Source organism: Megalobrama amblycephala, linkage group LG12, assembly GCF_018812025.1.
Source record: "Megalobrama amblycephala isolate DHTTF-2021 linkage group LG12, ASM1881202v1, whole genome shotgun sequence".
NCBI classification, from domain to species: domain Eukaryota; kingdom Metazoa; phylum Chordata; class Actinopteri; order Cypriniformes; family Xenocyprididae; genus Megalobrama; species Megalobrama amblycephala.
In genome coordinates this window covers 31,882,907-31,897,773 of record NC_063055.1, presented here as the reverse complement: position 1 = coordinate 31,897,773, position 14,867 = coordinate 31,882,907, and the positions used below count along the sequence as shown (strand labels likewise).

General features: G+C 37.8%; 1 protein-coding gene across 2 annotated transcripts; it reads right to left on the bottom strand.

The window, feature by feature from the left end:
- Positions 1-8,137: 8,137 nt before the first annotated feature.
- Positions 8,138-14,867, bottom strand: LOC125280716 (major histocompatibility complex class I-related gene protein-like). Of its 2 annotated transcripts, none has more exons than XM_048211455.1 (7): positions 14,443-14,867; positions 10,245-10,502; positions 9,832-10,110; positions 9,359-9,649; positions 8,968-9,099; positions 8,763-8,805; positions 8,138-8,655 (listed from the first exon to the last, which is right to left on the bottom strand). In XM_048211455.1, the coding sequence occupies exons 1-6, from the start codon at positions 14,489-14,491 to the stop codon at positions 8,795-8,797; spliced, it is 1,020 nt and encodes a 339-aa protein (XP_048067412.1). In that variant the 5' UTR covers positions 14,492-14,867; the 3' UTR covers positions 8,138-8,655; positions 8,763-8,794. The 2 variants fall into 2 exon arrangements, with proteins under 2 accessions (XP_048067412.1, XP_048067414.1); XM_048211457.1 differs by having other exon boundaries at positions 8,968-9,093.

The window sequence follows — 14,867 nt, the reverse complement described above, 5'->3', positions numbered from 1 at the left end:
TATAACACATTTCCTGTTTCCTTTTTCTCGCCATAAATTCGTTGCCTCGCCACGGCCAAACCGTTCGAGATATCAAAAATCCCTGGCAATTTTTAATCATCAGTGTCTTGACTTCATGCTGACCGAGTTTGGTGGCGATCGGATTAATCGTCTAGGAGGAGTATATCAAATTCCAGAGCATGCGTTTTTCAAACAACCCTTAATAGCTGACTTCCTGTTGGTGTGGCGTTTAACTTAGAGCACGAAAGTTGTTCGGCCCGATGAGGTCTATATGTGTACCGAGTTTCATACTAATACGTGCAAGCGTGTTTAATATATGGACCAAATTTTCAGATTTTTTTCAAGGGGCGCTGTCGAGTCCCCTGCCACGCCCGGGTACCAGCCTCTGCGGCGTCCTAATGGCCGCGGATTCCAATGTGTGTGCCAATTTTCAAGAGTTTTTGAGCATGTTAAGGCCCCCAAAAAGCCCCGGAAGACGAAAAAAAAAAAAAAAAAAAAAAAAAAAATCCTTAGAAGAACAAGAGGGCCCTGCGCGCTAATTCGCTTGGGCCCTAATAATAATTTAGCGGGCCGGATTATGTTTTATTTTTGAGATCAGTTGCGGGCCGGGTAGAGGGGTGGGCGGGCCGGCAGTTTGAGACCACTGATCTAACGTCTTTGCTGCTTACTTGGCGGCCACGGCCAGTGCAGCTGGCATCCAACTTAAAGGTGCATTGCTGCCACCTACAGTACTGGAGTGTGAAACAGATTAGTGGGGGAAAAAAACAGATGATGACTGCGTGCGTGGCGGGTGGTGGGCCGGCCCGCCGGCCGTCCTTGAGTACCGGCCGTTCTGTGATTCTCCAGATCACACAGATGGCCAGTCCGCCCCTGTCTAAAACCACATTTGGAAGTGGCTCAGATCGGATGCGAAAAAATCGGATCTCGTGTGGATTTTTGTGTTACACGTGTGCAATTTCGATCTGTGTCAGATGTGAGCAAAAGATCGGATTTTTTTGTGCCAGTGTAAACTCAGCCAATGTTGTATTATGAAGCAGACGTATGCACTCGCACTAAAAATTCGCAGCTATATATATTGATGTGGGAACTTGTGTCTAACGTGAAACAAATTGCGCACACACATATATTCAGCAGCTGAATTTCAAACTTTGCCCGGTTAATTTAAAAGACCGCCGTGTTGTTTTTCTTATAAGCCAAAAGTTTCACTGTAGCTCTCTCAATCTAGTGATGGGAAGTTCGGTTCTTTTCCGCGAACCGGTTCTTTCGGACAGTTCGATTCAATAAACCGGTTGAAAAAAACGGTTCACCGGTTCATTTACGCTCCGACGTAATGACGTCATCAGCGATGACGTCTATCGCGGGCCGGGATGAAAAAACGTAACACATTCAGGGGGCCGACCAAGATGGCGGTGTGAAAGGACTGGTTTTTCGAGCTCTCAGCATCAAATTTGATTAAGAAGGATAAACTTGTTTTTTTAGAAAGATCCTTCGTGTTGAACAAAGTGTACAGCATTTTGGTAAATTATTTGCATTATAACATTGTTGCAAAATGCCTAAATCTGCACAAAAACGACCAAGTGCTGCTAGCAAAACAGCGAACAGTAATAGCATGTTGATTGACACCGAACACGACTATGAAGACGGAATGGTACACGATCTGGGCAACGAAGAAGAATTTCCTTCACTTCCCATAGTACCCACAACGCCCAGCAAGCCTCCATTAGCCAAAAAGCCATCGCTTTCCCAAACCAGTAAGGATAAATCAGACGAGATTGTTCCTAAATTGGCTAACCTCATTAACACCAGAAGCGACGCACTAGAAGTTATCCTTGTTTTAACTGTTTTAATAGGTGCTGATCTTGATTCATTCTGATTTCTTAGCTGAGCTCTTTATATTCATAAAGGTTTTCGTTATATCTACATCTGTTCAGTTTGTTCTATCAACCTGTTGAATTTATCTTTTATTTCATTTAACGCTAGGGGGCTGCGTAATAATATTAAAAGAAAAGCTTTATTTTTATTTGCTAGACAATACAGGGCTGATTTCTGTTATATACAAGAATCTCACTCAGTTGTTGATGATGCCAAATTCTGGACTGCTCAATGGGGGAACTCCATATGGTTTTCCCATGGTTCTGAACATTCAGCGGGGGCAATGACGCTTAAGAATAGGTTTTTGTGGGGAAATTGTGCAATCACTATGTGATTCAGAAGGCCATTTTGTTTGTTTACTACTCAATTGCAATGATATATTTTTCATTACAGTTAATGTTTACGGGTACAATAGGAAGTTAGAAAATGACAATCTTTTAGGGATCATAGAGAATACACTTAAAGGATGGTTGGACAAATATCCAAATGCATACATAATAATGGGAGGGGATTTTAATATTGTTCAGGACTATGCTGTAGATAAATGGCCACCAGGTCGACCAAATTCGACAAACACTAATATCCAAAACTTTATGGATAAGTTTAACCTAGTAGACATTTGGAGAACTAAATGTCCTAACAGTATAGCCTTTACATGGGGTAACAAATCAGGCTCTTGTCTGTCTAGAATAGACTACTGGCTAGTTTCTGAAAGTCTTGACAAGGATGGTGTGGATGTAGATATTTTACCTACTCCCTTAACAGATCACAGAGCTAGAATATAAATGTAAAGCTACTCCCCCATAACCACATTGTGAAATCTTCATATTGGAAACTCAATAATTCTCTTCTGCTGCATAAGGAAGTCCAAAAGAATGTAAAAGATTTGATTTCTATTTATTGGGATAAAGCCAAGTCGGAAAATGCCTTTAGCGTAAATTGGGAACTGTTAAAGTTTGAACTTGGCAAATATTTGAGAAAATATGGTTCCTTTATGGCCAAAAGTAAGCGAGCAGAAGAAACTAAAATAATAACAAGAATAACAAATTTGTCTCAGAGACATCCAAATTCTCTCCTGGAGAATGAAAAATTAGAAATGGTTGAGTTAAAGAGTAAATTAGATGACATATACAAGAAAAAAGTTGAAGGTGCTTTTATCTGCTCGAGAAGAAAATGGCTTGAAGAAGGGGAACAAAACTCACATTATTTTTTCAACTTAGAAAGGCGGAATTTTCTTAATAATACCATTAATAAATTAAATATTAATGGGGTTACGACGGATGATCATGCAATAATTTCTCAGTATTGTAGTGATTTCTATAAGAATTTATATACCTCAAGCTATTCTCCGGTGTCAGCTGATGCCTTTTTGAATTCGTTGCAGATTAAACACATTGATAAATATAAAAAGGATATGTGTGATAAGCCTATTACATGTTCTGAATTGCCCAATGCAATTAATCATTTGAAAAATTCCAAATCACCAGGTACGGATGGTCTGACATCAGAATTCTATAAATTATTTTCTAAAGAATTGTCTCCTTTTCTCATAGAGGTTTTTGTTGAAAGCATTGAAAGACAGTATCTTCCACCCACTCTAACACAAGGTCTAATTACAATGCTCCCTAAACCAAAAAAAGACAAGCTATATATTGATAATTGGCACCCTATTTGTTTATTAAACAATGATTATAAATTGCTGGCCCTAATTTTAGCTAAAAGATTAAAAACAGTATTGGATTCCATAATTGATGAATCACAATCAGGATTTATGAAAAATCGGCATATAACAAATAATATAAGATTTGTCTTGGACATCTTGGATTATTCAGAAATTATTAGTGACAATGGATTTATAATATTCTTAGATTTTTATAAAGCATTCAACTCCGTAGAGCATCAGTTCCTCTTTGACACGCTTAAGAAATTTGATTTTGGTTTTTTTCTTTTCTACAGCTATTAAAACTTTATATAAAAATGGCAACTGTTCTGTAAAGTTATCAAACGGTACTTCTCCTAGATTCGATATTACAAGAGGAATTAGGCAGGGGTGTCCTGTCTCTCCATATCTCTTTTTATTAGTGAGTCAGCTTCTTTCCTCTCATATCAAATCAAGTCCTATGAAGGGTGTCACAATTGTTGATAGAGAGATAAAGATAACTCAACTATCCGATGACACTACATTATTCGTTCAAAATGAAAAACAGATTTCTGTAGCTATTGATTTAATCAGTGAATTTTCAAGGGCATCTGGTGTATACTTGAATCTAGCTAAATGTGAGCTTATGGCCATCAAGGAATGTTCTGAAACATCTTATTTTGGTATCCCCTTAAAAAATGAAGTTCAGTATTTAGGAATAATCATTACTAAAGATCAGCATAGAAGATGTTTTCTGAATTTCAACCCTATTATTCAAAAAACTAAAAAGAAATTAAATCAATGGCTGATAAGAGATCTTTCTTTAAGGGGCAGAGTTCTAATTACAAAGGCTGAGGGTGTCTCTAGACTGACTTATGCAGCAATGGCCTTGCATCTGGATAAAACATTATGCAGAGAGATTGATAAAGTACTGATTGACATTATATGGAAGAACAAAATACATTATATAAAGAAAAAAGTTATTATGAATTCATATGAAAATGGAGGCCTGAATGTTCTGGATTTTGAAATATTAAATAATACATTTAAAGTTAAATGGTTTAATCAGATCCTCAGAAATCCTTACTCCATTTGGAATTTTATCCCCTCCCATATTCTTTCAAATCTGGGTAGCATACATTTCCTTCTCAGTTGTAATTATAATATTGATAAAATACCAGTTAAACTATCCGAATTTCATCGCCAGGCCTTTTTATCGTGGTCACTGATTTTCAAACATAACTTTTCACCACATAATTATTATATATGGAATAATAAGGACATTTTATATAAGCGCAAATCATTTTTTATGAAACATTGGTTTGATAATAATATCATATTGGTGGATCAGTTATTTAATTCAAATGGTTTTCTTTTCACCTATAATGAGTTTTTGGCATATTACAAGATTCCTGTAACACCAGGGGACTATGCAAAAGTTTTCGGAGCAATATCCTCTAAAGTCCGCATGCTGTTCAGATCTCAGGAAAGAATTAACAGTCAACAATGGTCCCCATCTACTATAATGAACTCTTATGTTGGTGATATTTGTTTTTCTCTTAATTCAAAAAACAGATCTATAAGAGAGTTATTTCAAAGAAATATTATATGTTTGCCTTATATTTACTCTTATTGGAATCGACTGACAGACGATATTTCTTGGAAAAAGGTCTGGCTTACACCTAATCAATATTTAATTACAAACAAAGTCAAAGAGGTATCATTCAAAATTATACATAGGATTTACCCAGTGAAGCATTACCTTGTAAAATTTAAAAATGCTATTGGCGTTACTGCACTTTCTGTGACAATTGCCCTGAAACTGTGATTCATTTGTTTTGGCACTGCCCATTGGTAAGACCATTTTGGCAAAATATTTGTGATTTTATAGCAAAAAATATTGATAACCAATCTGTATTATTATGGAAGGATGTAGTATTTGGTCATATGGAGGATTGTAAAAACAAACACAACCAGATTTATATAAAAAACTTTATACTTTTAATGGCAAAGTTCCATATTCATAAATGCAAATTTTCTTGCAAAAAACCCTGTTTCATATCTTTTAAGAGAGAAGTTGAACATTATATTGACTCTATACGATATTCTTTGAAACAAAAAGCAGTTAAAACTTTAAAAATTTGTAAACTTTTCAATATTTTTTTCTAGATTTCTAGCCCCCTCTAGTGTAATTTTGTTTTGTTTGTTACATATGTGATGTTATATATTGTATTTTGATGTTTCTGTAACACATTTTCTAATAAAAAAAACAACAACAAAAAAAAAAAACACATTCAAATATATAAAGTCAGTAATCATAACATCAGTCAACTAAAACATTATAATCTGAAGCGTTTCTTACAATTTAGTTTTGCATCTAAAGCATCCAAACAATGACATATACAGGCAGTGATGTGCAAACAAAGTTTTACAAAGTAAATAAATTAGTCTTCATCAGAGCAGAAACCATGATCCTCTTACATTACGATTTATTTGTAATTAAATAAACGTACGTTTCGCCAGATTAGCCCCTCATTCGAGTCCTCTCATAGCATCAGTTGTCCTAGTTAACCGGTGCTGTGATGTTACTGTTCAGTAGCTTCAGATCACACGCTGAATCACGCATGCGCAGTATCATCAGCTCAGCGGTTCTCAAATCGGACACGTCCGAAAGAAGCGGTTCTCGGTTGTGTACTGATGAAAACCGTTGCAACCGATTCTACTCGAGAACGAGATTGAGATTCGAGAACCACGAGAGCGATTCAAAAGGAGTCGCTTGTTTGCTCTTGCTGTAGTTCTCTTTATATCACCTTCTTTAGAAATTAAATAAACTGTCCGTGGATTATTTATGAAATAAATGTTTCCAATCTTTAAAAAAAATAACTTGAAAGCACAACTGCACAACTTTCAATCTTTGCTTTTTAAGTAACATTAATATAGAAAAATAAATTAGAACTATTTCTGAACATTAGTTTGATCTATGTACAAAATATTATGTTCATGTTGGCATGTAGTTTATAATTTACAGTATTATATGCTATAAATCTGCTATGGTGTATTTGGAAAAGCACAAAAAACATTTGTATTTTGAATTAAGTCATAAACATATTATCACATATTATCACACTGTCCGATGTTCAACAAAACTTGACTAACGTGCTTTTCGTTCTCTTGAAAAGTTAAACGCATGTGCAGTATCATCAGCTCACCGGTTCTCAAATCGGACATGTCCGAAAGAAGCGGTTCTCGGTTGTGTACTGATGATCCGAAAACCGTTGCAACCGGTTCTTGACTCGAGAACGAGAACGGTGACAGGCCGTGTATGTTCGTTCGTGTGCGCCGCGCACGCGCACTCATATCAGCTGCTCTGCTGCTCGTGCTCATCGTCATCTCTTTACAGCAGGTTAAGTCACTGTACTATTGGAGTAACTGAATAACTCCGGAATGTTGGTTTATTTCTAGAGGTAGTGTCAGGCACGTCAAAAAGTGAATAACTTTAGTAATTTGTGGATTCGTGTTTGCTTACTGGAGATACGAACTGTTTGGAACGATTCAGACCGATTTGGTGAACTGGTTCAACTGGTTCACTGAAAAGAACCGGTTAAAAAGAACGATTCGTTCGCGAACCGGACATCACTATTTAAAATCTAGTTTTCTTGATTTTCCGAGAGGACCATGCCTTTACTGTGCCTCAGAGAAAAACACTATTTTGTCAAGTAGCCAAGTAATACAGCATTTTCTCCATCATATAATATGTTTTAAAATAAATTACATGCCATTTATCAACACAAGCCACCCAGCATTTATTAATATGATATTCTAAAATTTCGACCGCCTGTATACAGGATACAGGCGGTCGAAATGAGTTTCCTCCGCAGTGTGGCTGGGTGCTCCCTTAGAGATAGGGTGAGGAGCTCGGTCACTCGGGAGGAGCTCAGAGTAGAGCCGCTGCTCCTCCACATCGAGAGGAGCCAGCTGAGGTGGCTCGGGCATCTGTTTCGGATACCTCCTGGACGACTCCCTGGGAAGGTGTTCCGCGCATGTCCCACCGGGAGGAGGCCCCAGGGAAGACCTAGGACACGCTGGAGGAACTATGTCTCTCGGCTGGCCTGGGAACGCCTTGGAATTCCCCCGGAAGAGCTGGAGGAAGTGTCGGGGGAGAGGGAAGTCTGAGCGTCTCTGCTTAGACTGCTGCCCCCGCGACCCGTCCCCGGATAAGCGGAGGAAAATGGATGGATGGATGGATATTCTAAAATCAATCTGGCTTACTGCAGTGTGCAACAAGTGTCTCACAGCAGCCACCGAGCGAACTCACAGAGTAACTTTATAACATCATTTTTCAATACAGTCAAATGTATCAAATATGATAAACAGCGCTGCGTTACCTCATAAGCTTGACCAGAAGAAGCGGTGACTGCATAATAAAAGTTCCGCTGCTCGCGAGGCGTGTGTTGTGTTTGTCTCTCATTAGCAATCGCTCCAGCGGCCTCATTCAGCTCCAACATCACTCGGTCCTGCTCTGTTTCATATTACAGTAACATTAATAATCACATCCATGAACATGATTTCTGCACAAGTCCCGTCCCGATTCTTTTCCACTGGCTGTGAGGTGAAGATGACATTTCCCAAGATTCCACGCTCAAACTCGCCATCATCAAGCTACGCCTTTGATTTGAATAGGCGACCTCTAGTGGCGAAAAATGTACATATTGTACCTTTAATACAATGCAGATTGTTTCAAAGCAGCATTACAGTGATAAACAAGAAAATAACGATTCAATACGATTCAACCCAAATTCCTTCAGGTGACAGAAAACGGAGAAAAAAACCTTGGGAGAAGCGAGCCTCAGTCGGAGAGCCAGTTCTCCTCTGGCTAACGAACAAACATGATATGATTATGATTCAGGCTGCATCACAAGTCAGAAGTCAGATTGTGGATATCTGTAGCATTCAAAATATTTAATCTAGTTTCTTCTGTTTCATGATTGGATTCTTCATGCTGGTATGGAGATGAAGCTGGTCATAGGGGTCTGTGCAGAGTTCCTTTGTCATTTTAATCAACTATCATTGTGAAAGTCGTTATCATAGCATAACCCAAATAGCATCTACAAAGTTTTGCATTTTGTCTTGACCTCATCTTGAAGCTGAAATAAAGAAAATAACCTTTTGGTTTCCTTTCTAGAAAGTTTTTCAAATGAATCTTAAAATGAACATGTTGCTGAATTCATATTATTTCATATAGTGTACTTACATGGAGTAGGGGAGTATTTACACTGTGACATCTCAGACTCGTCCTAAAGAAACGTGACACATTTAAACCAGAATAAACACAGAGGAACACTACAGAAACAAAAAGCTTCATACTGTGAACTCTAAGTCTCTAAAGGAACTGATGTTTGGTGTGTTTTTTTAAATGAGCATTAAATATAATGAACTGGACTGTAAAGAACATTTACCAGCAGCTCGTCTCTTCTTCCTCCATATGATGAGAGCAGTTATGGTGAAAATAGCCACACACATTAACATCAGCACACTGATAACTGCAGACAGACTGAGGGATCCTGGATCAGATTCAGCCACATCTGAAACTCGAGTCAGAAAAAACAGTGAGATAAACAACAGGAAAATAAATTTGTAAGTTACAGACAGATATTGAAATGATTTACAAAGGTTAAAGTTAGTGAAAAATGTTATTTAATATAAAATTGCAAATCTAGTATTGTTGCTTTTACTGAGTTTCTATACACTAAATGTCATTGTCTTTTATACAATGGTAATAAAGTATCTAATGTCTACTTTGTTATTCAGTAGTTTTGTTTGTTCTTTTGATTGTCAGTTTTTCATTACCAAATGTAATGTCCAGTTTGTTGTCCAGATTGAGGTGCTTCATTGTACAGTTGTATTTGTGTCCTTCACTTGGTTCTTCTGTGCTGATCACCAAACTCTTCCTCATCTGGTAAGTTCCGTCTCCATTGGGCAGAATCTCTCCTCCTGTGATCTGATCATCATCCACAGGCTGATCATCTCTGAACAGAGTCAGGTTAATGTGACGGGGGTAAAAACCAGTGGCCAGACAGCTCATCTGAAGCCCTTGAGAGTCTGTGAGTGTCTTCCTCATGAGTCTGACTCTGGGTTTCACTACAGAGAAGGATGAGAAGTTGTTAAACTGTTGCATCAGTTATTTATTTATGGTTCTCATGATTCATAAAACAATCAGAGGCACATGCATTTTCTGTCAGCACAGCTGTTTGAGTCATATCTGTTGATTATGCTCTTTTCTATCTTAATTATACTTAAGTTGATCAGTATGATTCTCTCACCTTTTCTCATCACATTGTTCTTTTCCATATTCAGGTACCTCCGCAAAACTTTAATGCAAATAGGATGATAAACATTTTTATATATAAACTTTAGTTTAAGCAGTTTCACTTGGTCACACGGTATTATCCATGGCTTTTTCATCTGGATATCGTTTTTTTCCAGGTCATATGTGAACTCCTCCATACTTTGTTTATCAAAAGCATCCCAGAAATGAAGTGGACCTGGTTTATCATCATTCAACAGTTCACATCCAGCAAATCTCTGAAGAACATGTACACCTTCAGATAAAGGAAAAATGTATGTTTTATTTGTTTTACATTAAAAGCTTTAATAAAATAATGATAACACATAGAAGCTTCATTTGATATGAAATGATTTGTGTTAATACTGATTTGTAGGCTATAGTTCTCACCATCTGTGTGATTTAGGTGTTTCTTAACATAAAAATCACGAGTTTTCATGCCATTATACATGTCCTTAAATACAACACCAGCATCACTTTGTTCTTCATCATAGTATTTTGAATCACTGTTAGTGCGATAGACAGCTTTCCATGTGACAGAGTCATAATACACTATTTGCAGATCATCCAACATCAGCACAGCACTGAACTCTGGAAATGGTGTCTGTCCAGCTATATATGTTACCAAAGCTATCAGTGAGTGAGAACCTGTGGATACACAAGAACAAGAAAATAATATTAGTGCAGTGTCAAATTAAACCTTATGACTATTCATTACAGACAAATCTTCCTCTGGCATTATAACTGAATATGATAATTATTACATCGCCTATTGATAAATAGCTAAATTAATCAGATAAGTTGTCATCCACTTTAAAATTGATTTGAAAAAAGATTTGGATGGTTGTTGCAGCATTTTCAACCATGCTGATAAAGGGTGAAAGAATCAACAGTATTAACAGGCAATATTGAAGCAGAGACCAGCTAATTGAGTCAGAGTCCAGGCCTCACATTACCAGATAATCTGCGCCGAACATCGTACTCTTCTCGCATTGCTACGTACTCTTCTCGCTGTGAGAGTTTATGGTGTTTTTACCAAGTACTTTATGTGGCTAGCCCCTCAGGGTGTATGCTGTGGTGAAACCTTACTGAGGTTTGGTTTAAACTACATCCGTCTCCTTGAGTGTGATCTTACTCTAGCTAAGCTAATAGCCACCTTGCTTTTAAGGTGCATCTATAACATGCTCCTAGAAATATCCACTGGACTCATGCCATATGTCTAAGAGGTTGATAGGCCCTGTGGGCCGCCTTTTTGAACATATTGGTATATGTCTGTGTATATTTCTCTCTGAGAATTTTCTATATACACTTCCTGTTGGCCAGGGGCCCAGATGATAAATTTAACCTCCTTTGGGTCGGTTATTTATCGTTCTTGGTGCCTAAAAACACTGCCACGAGCTGATGCCACGTGTCTGTCGAGGTTAGAGGCCTGGTTAGGCCTTCCTTGATGCATGTTGGCGTACGGCGTCCTCTTGCTTTAAAGAGTAAAAGGTGCTTTACCGAGTACACTGCTCGTTGGATTGTGTTAGGTGGATTATCATGCGGGCATTTTTGCAGCCTCTTTCTGCTGCCGTTGAAGTTGCCTGTCTGCCCCAAGCGGCAAGACAGATATTCAGAGTGGCCCCTCAAGGCCACTTTCTGAGTGTACTGTTTCACATATAGCTACTATCATGCTGTAGGCCCCTCTTCGGCCTCCATGATTATGTGCCCATTGCATGGTCTACCTGTTAGGTGAGCTTGGTACTTTCTTTTTGGGTTATGTACGTAATAGTGCTTAGCTTCCTAAGCTGATCATGGTGGTAGGCCTTAATCAGGCCTCCTCCTAAGATTCAGCCCTCGGCTGGTTTGTGCTCCCCTGTATGAACAGGTGTTTAGCGCACAGCCTCCTCAGTGCGTTAATTAAGCGCTGAGTAGATCCTAGGATGACTGGATTATACTCCCCTCAATACGAGGGTTCTAGTGACTAGCCAGGGTTCCTTTCGGTTCTCTGGCCACATTCCCTTAAAGGGACAACTTTCTCTTCGGAAAAGTTGGTTCCAGATGCCTTTAGCGGCCTTGGTAGGCCTTCTGCAGAAGGCCTTCTTGAGGCTCAGCTTGGGCTGTTGGCCAAAGGGAATGCTGTCACTGTCAGCCTGGTGTGACCCGAGGGTGAGTTGCCAAGCGTTTCCTTCGCAATGTTTGTCAGCCATATTATTTGGCATGCACTCTCCTCGAGCATAGCAGCGTGGGTATATTGTTCCCCATTGCATAATCAACGCAGAGCGAGTTCCCTTTTGAAAGGGAATGTCTCAGGTTACGTATGTAACCATAGTTTCCTGAGAACCAGGGAACGAGACTCTGCGTTTCCTTGCCATGCTTCGGGTTGCCTGCCTGCAGAACAGTCCCTTAAGATAATAGATGCTGACTGTTTCTCCAGGTGGTGGATCCGAAATGGTCGATATTCATATTCAGGCATTTTTATTCATATTTATGTTAATCGTTTATGGCTTATGATTTATCAGTTTTACTTTTGATTTCATATATTTATGTACTTCTACAGTGTGACAGGTCACGCCGACACGTTTGTGGTTGGATATTGGACGCCTGCCAAGTACTGCAGAAGTGATGTTTTTCAGAATTAGTTGCTCATTTGAAACTGATCAAAATATGTCTGTTATTATTTGTGCTGATATTTGATAGTGTAAGATTTGCAAAATTCCCTAAGGGGAGGTCAAAACAACTCTTATATCTATTTTTGGCATCTGACCAGTTTATGATATAATGGGTAAAACCATTTAACCTTTTCTGATTAGAACAAAAACATCAGTTTGAGTGGGTTGAGAATTTCCCTATATGCTCATGGTATAATATGGACTGAGTCGTTGATAATTTAGCTTTTTCCCTCCTTTGCTTTCCTTGGCTTCTGCTTCTTCTCTCTTATCTGCAAATGTTTTAATGACCTATTCTTTTCCTACTCCTTTATGATGGTTATTTTACCTTTTGGTTTTATTAAATATTTTCATTATCGATTAAAGTTTGCGTGTGAGGCTAAAATTTAATTGTAATGAATAAATAATTTTTCATTAACGTTATCACAGCCTGGATCTCTCAAGTTTTCGCATCACCAGGCGCTCCTTTATACTCCGGGTCGCGCCATATTACGTCATAGGCTGTCGCCGGTCAATAGGGATTGGAGTTGTTGGATAGTTTGCTTTCAGACACGAGTATTGGAACACGAGTGTTTACCACCGGCATTCGCTGTGTCGTGTTAATGGATTCATTATGTCGGACTCACCGCAGGTAACTCATAATCTGCAGTTGTTACTCCTGACAAAAACTTTGCATGCGGCGCCTGTGGAAAGTTACTGGAGCGCGCAAATCTCGCACAAGGAACGTCATGGCAGTGATTGACAAGCCAGAGGGCCAATCCGCGCACGTCTTTCACAAGGAACGTCACGGCAGTGATTAAAACATCGTTTACGCGATGATCGCAGATGATGTATATTAATATTATTCCTTTAAGTGCACCTAATAAATAGTCTTTTATCAGTTAGTAAAGACAGTTTCAAGTAATATTGCAAAAATGTATAAAACAAAACATCCTCTGTAGCGCCTTTAAGCATTTTAATGTCCCCGTTCAAGTTCTGCTAATTAATGAGCAGAGTGAGAGTCAGACTCGCAAAAGGTACTAATGTTAATTATTAAACAAACAAAACTTTCAAAAACACTTAGCAATGTGATTTTTTTTTTTAATGAGTGAAAAGCAGTGGGTTTAATCAGTGCCGTTATTAAAAGATTTGCCATCCGGCATCTTCTCATCATCATAAAGAAAGAAATTACCAGAATCCCATTCTCTATAATGGAACAATATGTAAAAGTATGGTATTTGGGGTAAAAAGCGCACCTGCTGTTGGGGCAAAAGGCACAATAATTACCATGAAAAAGAATAGCTGGCTAAATGGTTAGATTCACATAGCAAATATCATATATCAAATTGGGTATCCATCTTAGAGATAATCTTTACTTTTAATTTTGTTTCTGTATTTTAAAAATCTATTTTTATATTAACATAGGCCTATTTTAATGACAGTATACAGTATATTTACTGAACAAAAATTAATTCTTTTATTTATAAAAAAAAAAAACAGAAAATAGAACAAACTTAGTGATTATTTTAAACAAGTATTAAAAACATATTATTTTAGCTAAAGTATTTGTATGAATACTGTGTGCCTTTTAAAAGGCCCCCCTCACCACTTCATACATTTATAAAATTTTAAAACAAAATTAACCACTTTTATGATTTATTTTCACACAAAATATGTTGCTCCATCAATGTTCAATACAAACATATATTTTTTTCTGCAATCATACACTTTGAGAGTAGGGGAAAGCACAATTTTTCTTAAGGTGTGCCTTTAGCCCCGTTGTACCTATGTATTGCCGTAATAAACACGCTGGTTTGTTTGCAGCACAAATAGCTTAGTTTTACAGTTTAATGCACAGTTGTTCTTCATATAGGCTAATAAATCAGAATCCTCACACAATCACAGAAAATATCTTCCGCATTGCAAAATAAAGTAGATAGGAAAGCATTAATTTAGCTTACCTCCACTGACGATTGTCAAGCATGACAACAGATACGCAAGCTTGAGCATTCTCTAAATTAATGAATCCAGGCGTTTATGGATAATCTCTGAAAATATTTTGTGCGTGTCCCTTCTTAACACGATCCAAAATCGATGCAAAATCTTTCTTTCAACAAATAGGTGTTGTGTTGCCTACTTCTTTAATGTTTTTGATCGTGCTTGACAGTCTATTGTAACTTAGCTGCCACGAGGTTTTCTTCCTCATGTGTTTCGTTTTCTCTCTCTCTCTCTCACTCTCTCTCTTTTTTTTTTTTTTACTTTCACTTTCTTATTATTAGGCAGATTCTTAAATAACATTATAGCCTTTGAATGGCATAGGCTATATGGAAAACCATCACAACCTGCTGTTTTCTTTTTTTAACATCCAAAGAAATAAATGAAGAAA

Bases quoted from the DNA above. Each gene is read 5' to 3' on its own strand.
- LOC125280716 (XM_048211455.1), bottom strand. From the start codon at position 14,491: ATGCTCAAGCTTGCGTATCTGTTGTCATGCTTGACAATCGTCAGTGGA. The intron at 10,111-10,244 runs GTGAGAACTATA...CTTTATCTGAAG, and splicing joins ACACCTAAATCACACAGATG to GTGTACATGTTCTTCAGAGA. The intron at 9,100-9,358 runs GTAATGAAAAAC...TTCTGACTCGAG, and splicing joins CAAACTGGACATTACATTTG to TTTCAGATGTGGCTGAATCT.